At 40.8% G+C, this 12887-nt stretch overlaps 1 protein-coding gene across 1 annotated transcript in view; it reads left to right on the top strand.

Moving 5' to 3' along the window:
• Positions 1 to 1251: 1251 nt before the first annotated feature.
• The window catches only part of btbd8 (BTB domain containing 8), a 42606-nt gene continuing 30970 nt past the window's right edge, over positions 1252 to 12887 (top strand). The window contains exons 1-6 of the mRNA XM_072684034.1: positions 1252 to 1485; positions 2883 to 3077; positions 4915 to 5094; positions 8379 to 8512; positions 8985 to 9102; positions 11419 to 11508. Coding sequence (XP_072540135.1) covers positions 2974 to 3077; positions 4915 to 5094; positions 8379 to 8512; positions 8985 to 9102; positions 11419 to 11508 — 626 coding nt within the window. The 5' untranslated portion in view covers positions 1252 to 1485; positions 2883 to 2973. The remainder of the gene's footprint in view (positions 1486 to 2882; positions 3078 to 4914; positions 5095 to 8378; positions 8513 to 8984; positions 9103 to 11418; positions 11509 to 12887) is intronic.

The raw sequence follows: 12887 nt of genomic DNA, 5'->3' as shown, positions 1-12887 counted from the left end.
TTCCCTGCTGGAAGGCCTCATTTACGTCTGACGTCAGATATTCCTTTCCAATTTCTTTTTGTTTTGTTTTTTTGGCTGAATTTCACTGAATTTCCATTAGTCAATGCATTTTCATAGCCATGCAGGAAGGGCAAGCTTGAGTCAATGCATTTTCATAGCCATGCAGGAAGGGCAAGCTTGAGTCAATGCATTTTCATAGCCATGCAGGAAGGGCAAGCTTGAGATTTTCCTTTATAATCTCTTATAATAAAATCTTTTTTTTATTTTTATTTTTTTTTTTTGCTGAATTTCACTGAATTTCCATTAGTCAATGCATTTTCATAGCCATGCAGGAAGGGCAAGCTTGGGTCAATGCATTTTCATTGCCATGCAGGAAGGGCAAGCTTGAGATTTTCCTTTATAATCTCTTATAATAAAATCTTTTTTTTATTATTATTTTTTTTTTTTGCTGAATTTCACTGAATTTCCATTAGTCGATGCATTTTCATAGCCATGCAGGAAGGGCAAGCTTGAGATTTTCCTTTATAATCTCTTATAATAAAATATTTTTTTTATTTTATTTTTTTTTTTTTTGGCTGAATTTCACTGAATTTCCATTAGTCGATGCATTTTCATAGCCATGCAGGAAGGGCAAGCTTGAGTCAATGCATTTTCATAGCCATGCAGGAAGGGCAAGCTTGAGTCAATGCATTTTCATAGCCATGCAGGAAGGGCAAGCTTGAGATTTTCCTTCATAATCTCATTAAAGAAGAAAGAAAAAGTCAAGACTAACATCAACAGCAGCAGCATCTCACAAAGCTGTGTTTTTTTTTCTTTTGTTTTTTTTTTCTTTCTGTACCTGAAATCTATTTTCTATCTAATTTCTTTTGTATCCTGATAACGTAACATGACATGTGTAACGCTGGTTCCTTGCAGGCCACAGCTCTGTTCCTCCTCCTTAAATACTCCCCCCTTACTTCTCCAGCTAACTCCTAGCAAAGCCTTCATGAGCATCAATGACAGCAATACACACAGCTAGCCATGCCTGTAATCCCTGCACTGCTAATGGTGGTGTATTGCTGTTGACTTGGACACATTTAGAATGCTAGAAAAAGCTCACATCATGATCACATCATTATGTTATATTAAAACTACACAAATATCAGGAATTGTGCCTTTAAGAGCGGAGACTCGCAAATCCACACCCAGGGTGTAATGGGGAGCGTTGGCCAGTAGAGGGCAACCGTTTCCATGTCAACCCCGGCTGTGATGGGAGAGTAAATTTCCGGGCCGTTCTTGTGCGATCTGTCCTTTCCAGACACTCAGCTAGTAGAGCAGTGCTGCTGCTGGACCTGAGGAGGAGAGGGGTGAAGACTCATTCATAGCGTCTACCACTTATTTCAGCCATTTGTTGAGGTTTTTCCACGGAAGCAGATCTCCAAGCATGAGGACGGCCCGCTCAGTGTGGAGGAGCAGGCGCGCTGTGGTCTTCCAGGTGTGGTGCAGGTCAGTGCTTTGTGTTCTGCATGGATATCAGAGGTTTTATCCACTATCTGTGTTTGTTCAGTGTACAGAAAACGTGCAATTTTGAGGGCTGCGGATATAAATACGTGTTAGCTTTTAATGTAGCAGCTAGCTAGTTCGCTACATGTGTTTTTGCTGCTCATGCGTTTGCACTGGAGGAGCAGACTTGTGGCTCCGAGCTCGGCGGTGACAGTATTTCCCACAGGTAGCTATCTAACGTTACCAGGCAGTGTGTTCAGGGTTGTTTTGAGGAGATCCAGTCTGTAGGACTGCTGCTAATTAAGCTCCTGTTGTGCTTCATATTCCCTCCCTTCATTTTCCCTCTAGCGTTAGTTTCAGAGTCGTATTAAGTGCTAGCTAGCTTCCATCCATTCAGCTATACACAGTTTAAAGCCCCACCTAAAGCTTTCTGTCCTGTGTGTTTTTTTTTTTTTTTTTTTTTTTTTTTTATATATATACAGTTATCTGATATTCTGGACCACTACAGCAACCCTGGTGGTATTACCAGCTGCTCATTTAGACTGTACACAGTATTTCACTGAAGCACAAGTAGAAGCTATGTGAAGTTATAGGGCTGACCATAGAGGCGAGGTTGTATCTGGTGAGAGATGGGAGACTAGCTAACAACCAGGGTTGCAAATTGAGCCCTAGCTGCTGCAGTGCCATACTTTCAGTTTTGTAGGTCAGTGATGATGTAGGATTTTTCAAATCGTACAAAACCATCAGGCCTCTAGAATCAGGTCACCTGTTAAACCATTAAGATCCTCCGTAATATCAGCTCACGATCAAAAGACAAGACCTCCAGGAACCTCAATCCTTTAATGGTTTGTGGTACCCGTACGGGCCACGAATATCGATAACAGGGTTGTGGGTTCGATTCCCGGGCTCGGCAAGCTGCCACTGTTGGGCCCTTGAGCAAGGCCCTTTACCCTCTCTGCTCCCCGGGCGCTGGAGTTGGCTGCCCACCGCTCTGGGTGTGTGTGTGTACTCACTGCCCCTAACACATGTGTGTGTGTGTGTGTGAGTGTGTGTTCACTACCAGATGGGTTAAATGCGGAGGACACATTTCGCTGTACAGTCCACACTGTACAGTGACAAATACGTGCACCTTTATCCTTATCCTTTATATTTTGTATATTGGGAATAAGAGGTAAGTCTCCTTGTCAGCATATTTTAACTTCACAACAGTGGAGCAGCGAGATCCCATGATGTGATTTTGACAGAGCACTCATTGGATCAGAAGTATCCCATTATAACCTTCAGAACAGTTAGTCAGTGCTTTGGTTGCTGAAAATTGTCTTCATTTCGGAAATATTTGCAAACAAAAGCAAGCGAGCGAGCAAGATTTGCAAGCTAATGCTTCTCCTATTTCCCAACAGGATTGTGGAAAGACCGTAGACATCCCTTCTGAATGCTGACAGGACAGTAATCGGCCGTGACAGGCAGCTCCGCTGCGTTCGTCAGTCTGCTATGCTCTCCGCGGAGGTGGCCCGGGATTTCCAGTCAAAAGAGCGCAAGTGCAAGAGTAATCTGAGGAAATGCCTGTCCAGCGCGCTGTCTGGAGACCTAAACAGGTAACTGTAATACTGAGCAGGCGTTCGCCTTGAGGATTGCCTTAAACGTTGTTCCTGTTGTTGCAGCGTAGGCCCACGTAGTACGAGTCTAATGTGATGAGAACGACGTCCTCCTGGAAATGTTGTTTTCCAGTCCAACGCTAGTCTACAGTACATCAAGAGCAAACATACAGAGTACAATAACTAAACCCCTCTTCCTGGTACAGTGGTCTGGATGATAGAAATTCAAAATTTCAGCAATGAGGCGCTACTGTATGCAAATGCATAAGAACCTGATGCACATGGCAGCAATTCTAGTTGACGCACACTGAGGAAAATGTACAAGTTGAAAGACAGTAAAGCATTGGGGTGAAATAAAGTGTGCTTCGCTCTTTAGCGGTGACTTTCAGAGCGTGCATAACGAGTGTAACTTTGAAGCCAAGGCTGATCGCTCTCTGTAACTCCTCCTGACCCACTTCTCATTTGCTGCGGAGCGGAGTGGATGACGGTGAGGGCTTCAACAGCAGCGGTCACCTCCGCGCTCCAAAGGCCCAGGGCAGAGCAGGATACTGGGTCACCCAGATCAGTCAGAGCGTACTCGAGGACATGAGTGATGATGGCGGTGATGTGGAGCGGACACAGAGACGCACCCAGCTTTAGCTCCTGTGGAGTGTCTGGATTTTTAGGTTTGATTGGCAAGCGTGTCGTAGTCTATTAACTGTACATAAATGGCAGGCAGGGGTTTGTATCTGCTGTAGCTTTGTTAACAGAGTACTGTAAAGGGATATTAAACAAAGAGGGTGACAAGGGGTGGAAAGTTCTAATCAGTCTGAAAATCGTGGTAATTTCTACAGTGGAGTAATCAAGCTGAATAGTTATATATGAGAATGAATGGAGTATTATATAATATATAAATTAATGTAGTATATTAATTAAATAACATTATTTATAGAACAAATTTGTTGTTTTAAAAACTGGTCTTTTAACCATAACATCTTCTGAATTATATTTACAGAAAACAAAGACTGGCAGATCTGCACTGCTCTAGAAATTGCTGTTTTCAATATGAAATATGAAAGGTGTAAAGCAAAGTTTCTTCTAAAATTCATTGTTGTCTGTGTTCATCTGTGTAACATCATGATCTAACCAAATCTTCTAGACCACACAAAATCAGCCAGCTTAGCAATTATGCCAGACTTGTCTCTGTGTTGGGTCCTGAAACTCAGCACAACAAAACCTTGTGCTTTCTGTGTACGCATAACAGCTCGGTTTCACACAATTAACTGGAAACCGTCTTTTCACATGTTAAAGTGTTTCCACTTCACTTTTTGTCGACTTTTGGTTGGTTTGTGTATGTGACCCTGCACTGCAGTCTCTGCGATTTGTACTGTCTTTAAATTAAGAGATCCAGTAAATGGAAAGTGTGTGGTGAAGTCAACCAAGCAGTAACCTGATATCATTGCCAGGGTTTTTAAATCCAAAATTTAATTAATTCATTGTTGCATTCAAAATTATTAACATTTTAAATATTAAACTTTTCAGAACTCATTTACAATAAACAACAAATATTAAGATCTTGGTCATTTAAGCTCAAGGTTATTTTAAGGGTAAAAACAATGTGACAGGTTTTCGAGACCTTTTGAAAAGACTGTGATTTGCATTATTAAAATTTGTTGCTGTATGATTATAATTAGATTGTATACTGTATGATGTCTTCCATAGCAATTGTCCATTTCCCAAGGTGTACTAAGATGTGGGTTGTCCTTATAAGGACCTTGGACCAGCAGTGGCGCTACCCAAGACTTTTTGGGCCCTGCCTAAATTTTAAGCGTGTTTGTGTGATGTTATATAATCGCAGGCTGCTGCAAGAGGAGCAGGAGGTGGATGTCACTCTGTGTGTGGGCTCAGGATTTCGGCTCCAGGCCCACAGGGCCGTTCTCCTGGCCCGTACTCCACACCTACTCCAGGGGGTTGCACCAACTGCTTCAGTCGTCCATCTACAGGGCACTGAGCCCACGGCTCTGAAAGAGCTCATCCGGTATGTATGAGTCTACTTGTATTCTAGGTTTGCACGATTTGCACAAAACGCTGTTGGTGCTACATATTACAATTAAGTTAAATTTCTATATATAAAAAATAAAAAAAATAAAAAAAACACTCACTGGTGAATTAGTAAAGTGGTTAAAGATGGGCCTGCATTATAATGTGCTTTTGTTGAACTGCATGAATGTCATGATTCATCCAAACACCCACAGACATACTCATCTGGAGCTGAGAGTAGTCAGGATGCTCTCAGCACACAGTGGGGGAGAAAAAACTAACAAACAAAAAAAAAAACTGACTGATTACATGGCTCAATTGCATATTTCAGTCTTTGTGATCTCAATATTTAATTTAAAAATATTATGTTTTATATTATAATATAAAATATTAATTTAATATATGTAATATAAATATTATTTACATTGGTTTACACAAAATACACTGTGCTGTATAATGAGGGGGGAGTAAGAAAGAAAAGCCTTGCTTATAGTATCACAAAATATTGATTTGTAACTCCTGTACCACAAGGTTCTTGGTAATACACAGCCATACACTGTGCAGGTCTTGTGGTATTCTGCTGTTTGTAGTACAAAAAAGCTCTGCTAGACTCAGAGACCTTGTTGCTAAATGTATTCACCTTCTTGTCCTTCTGGCTTCCTGACTTAGAGAGACAGCCAGGCTGACTCTTTGTATCTGCTTGACTCCTCTCTTGCTGCATTTAGAGTAATGGTCTACTCTGCTACCCTGGTAGACCATTACTCTAAATGCAGCAAGAATAGGTCAAGCAGATACACTTGTGGCCAGTAGGTCCATTCATCAATTCACTGCATGAATGCCGGTTCCAGCATGAGTGCTTATGAATGGTTGCTTTCTTCACAGTGAAGGCTGATATGGACTTGATATTTGTTATTAGTCACTTATTAAATCATTCATGTAAATAAACAGATTGTAGCCTTTCAAACCAAGCTGTATTTGTGTCTGTAAGTTGGTGCAGACATGTTATGTTTCAGTTTGATGGCATAATTGTTTTGTGAGAAGACTGTCGAATTCTTAGCATTTTTTATCAATGTCTACCAATGTATTAATAATAAACTTGATCTGTCTCGAGTATACATTCATTTTGTAACTTGCTCTGCAGTTGTGTAATTACAATTAAACGGTGCAGTAAAGACGTTGGAGCTGCAGTGCCATTGTATCTCTGACAGATGGCGCCATATGTCACTGGTAGTCTCCTCTATCTCTATTTATAGGAAATTGATTCTTTTTCTCAAGCCTTAACTCCCTGTCCAGTGAGATGGACTTATAACTCAGCAAAAATCCTGTTATCATCAAGGATGAAGATGTTTTTGTTTTTTTTTTCCTTTTTTTTGCGGCAACTGTCCTGAATTTTCTCCCATTTGTAGTTTGTTCACCTGTTGTGGAATGATGTACACCCAGATCTACAGCAATGCTTTTGTCGCCTCTCAATGATGAGTCTTCTGTAATTGTTTACGTCAAGGCAAGGTTCTCAATAACTACTTTAATAATAACTTAACACATTAACACAAATGTTCACTTACGTTTTCTAGCCTGCACTGTGGACGTTTACTCAATGTGCTCAATAGACATGAACAGTAGAACTGTTGGTGGTGTGCTATTACAGCCATGCTTCAAATTAGGACATCCCATATACGTCTATAGGGAGCCAATCCAGTCACAGCAATGGTGTGTGTGCCTGTGTTTGTGCGGCTGGCGCCTTCGTGCCCTTCATAAGTGTAAATGTGACCTGCACAGAATCTGTTATGAGTCTGATCAAGTGGTCACCAGTTATGGTCAATCACACTGAAACAATCCTCTGATTCTGGTCAGCGGCCAAATGCTCTGGGCTTCTCTAGTTGAGTTACACTCTGTTAGTTTGTAATGATTTTCAATTTCAGGAATCCAACTAATTCCAAAGCGTTTTCTTACTTTTCTTGCAACTGTTTCTCTGGCGTAAACCCGCAGCACTCTTAAAGCATAGCTTTAGGTGCTTCTCTCAGTCATACTCTGTAATTGTATAGTCACACCGTGTGCTTTTCACTCTGTTAATCCGGGGTGAGCGTGCTGTACCTGGAACATTGTGCTCAGCATCTCTGAACACTCTTCCTAAAGTAAATACGCCCTCGAGACACACAGAGCTTACCTAGCAAATATCTTGACTCGGTGCTGGAAGCTGCAGGGCTAGACGGCTTCATGTTTAGAAAGATTTAGCACTCTGCCTTAATATTGACTGTTTAATGGGCTGCAAAAATGTTGCCTTCTCTGCTGTGATTTAGAGCTAAATGGATCACATCTACATACAGACCAAATATTCTTTTATAGGGTCACTATTTTATAGAATACCCCGCTACCCTGCTAAACTGAAATCGAAGTGTCAGGTCTGAACTGTGACTTTTGTTCCATTTACACCCATAACAGTATCTGAATACTTGTTTCCCTTCACTGTACACAGTCGGTACATATACTGCATGTGTCTTCAAAAAGATCTGTATTCAGAATTTTTTTTTCATATTTTCCTAAAATTTTAATCCTTGTATTTTCTAACTTGCCTTTATTTCATGATTTATGTCTTGTTTTACACCAATTAGCCATAATATAAGTAATGTAAGGACCACCTGCTTGATGTTGAGTAGATCCCCCTTGTGCCGCCATAACAGATCTGAGCATTTGAGGCATGGACTCCATGAAGGTGTCTGAAGGTGTCCTGTGATATCTGGCACCAAGTCGTTTAGCAGCAGTCCTGTAAGTTGTAAGGTGGGGCCTTCATGAATCGTGTCCAAGAGCCTGTCACCGGTACACTGCTTTTCCTTTCTTGGACCACTTTTGGTAGATACTGACCACTGCATACCAGTAAAACCCCCACAAGACCTGCCTGTTTTTATTTTATTTATTTATTTAATTTATTTATGTATTTCTTTTGGAGATTTTCTGACCCAGTCATTTTGCTATCACAGTTTGCCTCTTGTCAAGGTGGCCCAGATCCTTATGCTTGCCTGTTTATTCCTGACTGTTCACTTGCTGCCTAATATGTCCCGGCCCTTGACTGATGTCCTTTCACCTGTCACTTTTCACTTTACCTGTCAATCATGGTGCTATCGTCCTGGCTGATTAGCATTCGTCTTACAGACAAACTTGCAGAGCTGAATGATTTTTACTAATAAATCTCTGTTGCAGGAACAGACTGCCTGATCTACAGTACTGTGGTGTATGAATAGCTAAGGCTAGCTATTAAGTGTTTTGTTTGTGTTCCTGGACTTACAGGAGAGTATACACTGAGGATAAATGTCTGGGAAAAGCATGTGGTGGCCCTGCTGGGTTGGACGGCCACTCTGCGCTGCTTAATGGCGCTGCAGTCAAGGCAGAGGCTGTGGAGCTTCACACCAGCGCAGAACCAGGTGAGGGTGGGGTATTACAGAGTTTCTGTGAAATGGAGCAACCATGCAGGCACTGAGCGTACAGCGTGTGTGTGATTGTTCAGCGCCTATTTTTGAAAAGCCTCCAGTTAGTATGTGTGTTGCACAGCTCCGGAGCCTGGGGTTGGGGTTCGATCCTCACTCTGGTCTCTGTATGTAAGGAGTGTGGTGTGTAATTACTGATGGTTAAAAGCAACAATGCATTGCCTAGAGTCTGTATATACTATCTATAGTTTTAAACTTCATAACTTCCTTATGAATGTTACATTCTTATAAATGTCCCTTTCCTTTCATTTGTTTATCTGACCGCTGTCCCGGTCTCTTGCGGTTGATATCTCTTTCGCTCTCTCGCTTTCTCGCTCTCTCATCTACTGTCATTTATTTCCCCTGGCTTTCTATTTCTCGCTCTCTTCTCTATCTATCTTTCCCTCACCATCCCTTCCTCCACCCCCAGATTCAGTGCGTTTAGAGCCGGCCTCTGGCCTTGGTGCTGACCTCTTGGCTCTTTATGAAAGAGGTGAAGCTTCTGATATCAGCATCCAGGTGGGAGAGAGAGTCTTCTCTGCTCACAGGTAACCTCACACTTTTTTATGCCACCTCCTACAATCCTCATTTAATTAAAATGGACTTGCTTATTTGGTTTCTGACAGACATCTCACACACTTTTGTCTTTAAAAAAAGACTGTCCATCAACACACTGCTTAAAACGGTAGCGGCTGTGTTCTGAAGCCTGGTCCGATCTGGTCTGTTTGTTGGATGCACATACACAGGCACACACACCATGACTGTGACTGCAATGGCTCCCTATAGACTTTTATTTTTAGTCAGTGTCGTCTGTTAGATGTTTTTTATTTATTTATTTATTTATTTTTTCATTCATTAGTCCATTAATAAAGGCTGGATCACTCACTAAGTAATACTCATCATTTTGCCTCTGCAGAGGTTACTGAATTACGCCTATAGCGTAGCCATGGCAACAGTGTGCATTTTTTTTTTTTTTATATATATAAACCCCTCAAAGCACAGTCTTTCCCTTTCCCTGCAGTTCCAGATATGTTCAGCACTGCAGAGGTGCTCTACTTTTTGTAGAAGTTACAAATCGCATCAAAAAAAAAAAAAAAAAAAAATATATATATATATATATATATATATATATATATATATATATATAAAATGTATGTATGTGTGTGTATAATTTATTTATTATAATTTGTTTATCATTCATTTACAGTACATATTATAAGCATCTGCTAATTTTCAGTTTTAATGGTTTAAGGGCCAGCATATCCTGGTTGTTTTTTCCTTTCATCTGATTTTAAAAAAAGCACCGTAGAGAATGGGTGACCTTATTTTGGGTGCAGTTCCCACAGTTTTTTTGACGGAGTGCAGAATTTCCAAAGTGACTCTCTACCTGACTCTGCAGACTGCCCTGCCTATTTGTACATGTATAACTGAATGCCTAGACTTCTCTCACTTTCCTAAAAACTAGCCATTCAAGTGGAATTACAAGGGCTTTGTGTCTGTAGAAGAGGGTTAAAGCAACTAGGAGTCACCATGCCCACAATGCAAATGCCTTTTTATGTGTTGTTCAAAATGACAAATTAACCAAATTAACATAATATACAGTGTGTAATTATAGGTGACATAGATTCTAAAACAAAATTGTACTGTTGAACTATTAAACTATAAAATTGAACTATTGTACAACATCCCTGCTCCTCCTTCATGCCATAAATTGCTTTTTATACTATTTAGCCCTCAATCTTATTTTTAAACCAAGTCTCAGACATTAACATTTAGGCGTCTGCTTCTTAGCAGCATTGTGAACGGTTTTGTCTTTTGGCAATTTGTCGATCTATTTAGAAAAATTCCCCCAGGCATCATTCACAGTCTGCCAGTCGGCGCTGTCCAGTGCTGAATGCTGCTGAAAGCTAGACTTTCTTTATCTCCAGCTTTCTTCTGTTCTTCTGATCTCTTTTGAGATCTGTAATTTACTCTGAGTGCACATTCGGAATAGGAGACAGACTTAGAAAAAAGGTATCTATTTTTAGACTGTGTGTGAGTGTGTGTGACAAAGAAGGTGGGGGGATGGGGGAAGAAAAAAAGGAGAAGAGGTAGAAGAACAAAATCAGTCAAGCTTTAAAGAAATTCTCCAGTGTTTCTCAAACTCCTCTCTGTCTGCTGCATCTGTAGCATAGAAAAGAACTCAAAACATGCATACGAGGGGAAGATGCCTCAGCATCTGCCTATTAGCGTCTTACGTTTTTTTTTCCTGAGTATATGGAAACATCAAAATTATTATCCTAATCAGCCGTATGCTACTGAGGTTAAAGTTCCAAAAATACCTTTCACTCCCTTGTTCAAACAGTCGTGTAAGCTACGCTGCAATGCGTGTTTATCCCCACCCAGCCAATCAGAACGGAGCTCCTTTACACAGTTGGACCTCTGTGAAAAAATAAAATGCATGAAAAATGTACAAGGATATGGATCTATTAAACATCTGCTGATGTTGGGGGAAAGATGAAGCAAATTGGCTATTCATCCGTGTTTTAATCTGTTGTGAAAGAGGCCTCTCGTCATTTTCTCCTGTGAGAGATGTGCTTAGCTCTTTCTCCTTGGCTAAATTATTCCGTCAGTCACTAAACACACACACAAGCGCGAACACACACACTTGTATTCTCCCGCACTGCTATCACTTTAGGGGCTGATTTACCAACATCAAGCACATCAACTGGGGTGATGCAGTGTGAAGCTTGAGTGTGATGGATGGAGTTGACCTTTCTCTCCTCATGGGTGTGATTTGTGTGTGTGTGTGTGTGTGTGTGTGTGTGTGTGTGTGTGTGTGTGTGTGTGTGTGTGTGTGTGTGTGTGTGTGTGTGTGACCTCAGGGCCATCCTTTGTGCCCGCTCCCAGTATTTCCGAGCGATGCTGTGTGGCAGTTGGATGGAGAGCTCGCGTCAGTGCATCACACTGCAGGGGTAGGTCAACACAAGCCATGAAACAAATGACACACACCATTTCTCCTACACTGCTGTAGAAGTACGCACATTTCTCTAGCAATAAGAGTGTGTGTATGTTTACATACAAACACAGTGCTATAGTAATACGTGTATACATACACTCTCCTGTAGTAATGAGTATACACAGACTGCTGTACCAAAAATGGCAAAAAGAGTAAATACACACACTGTCATGGTAACGATAATGCACACGCACTGAGATCATCAATATGAGAATGCATTGAGAGTGCTGTAGTAGTATACCCATACTGTTGTACCAGAGTATACAACTGTTTCTATAGCAATAAGTCTAACACTGCTTCCACCTACCTATGTTATTTTCTCTGATCTAAATAGCTATAATAATATCATGTCTGATTTTCATAACTAAGTAAAGTTGATATCACCTTCCATTCACTGCACTTCATATGTGGATTATAATGATCATTTATGACCACAACAAGGTGATAATTATGAATTACAGGTATTGGATGTAAAAAAAAGATCTCTCTGAAGATTGTAACGACAGAGCTACAGTAGTCTGTAACACAACAACCCCTTTGCTAGCTCAGAGGACATGGCAGACATGCCTATTGCTGCATCATGGATCTATGAAAACCTCTATTTGTTAGACCAGGACTCTAAAGGGCTCAGTCTTCTGTTTACATGGTATTTAGTCGTTCACATTTCTGTGTTACTGTTCAGACTTGTGAACTGAGCAGGGCATCTGAGGGTGTGCAGGCAGCCTACAGTGCATTAATTATTCACTAGTCTGCTTTTGTACATCAGACGACAGATGTGTGTGTTTAAGGTTTCATATGCCAGACAGGCACATAGAGACCGAAACAAGCTCTTCGTCTGAGTATGTTACAGTTCGGTCCATTTCAGAGCTTAATACACAAACTATTTGTGCATGTGACCATTAAAAAGATACGAGAGTTTGCACAATTAGGACCTTTTAACTTCAGTGCAAACTTGGGGGCTATAAAATCAACTACTAAGACATTAACATCTTCAGGAAACCTAGCAAATGAAAAGTGTGTGAAATAACACAGTGCTGTATTCTATTTAATTACAAAGGCTACAGTCGAGGTGGGTAGTTTACACACACTCATGGACATTATTGTCCTGGAAATATTATGTTCCCTAATTAAAAGATGTGTTGTGACCGTTTGGTACTTTTCCTTTGGGAGTGTTGATTACATCTGCCAAAGCAGAACATTTCTGTGAGTCTTGAGCATAGTTCTTAATTTTGACTTTAGTTTTATGAGTGAAAACAACACAGGGGTGTCATTTGTCCATGATTCTTGGGGAGCAGCAAAAATATACTCACTGGTGCTTGGCACCTTCTTGGATGG

This window comes from Salminus brasiliensis, chromosome 7, assembly GCF_030463535.1.
Source record: "Salminus brasiliensis chromosome 7, fSalBra1.hap2, whole genome shotgun sequence".
Taxonomy (NCBI): Eukaryota; Metazoa; Chordata; class Actinopteri; order Characiformes; family Bryconidae; genus Salminus; species Salminus brasiliensis.
The sequence above is the reverse complement of the archived record's forward strand: the minus strand, read 5'-3'. Positions and strand labels throughout refer to the sequence as shown.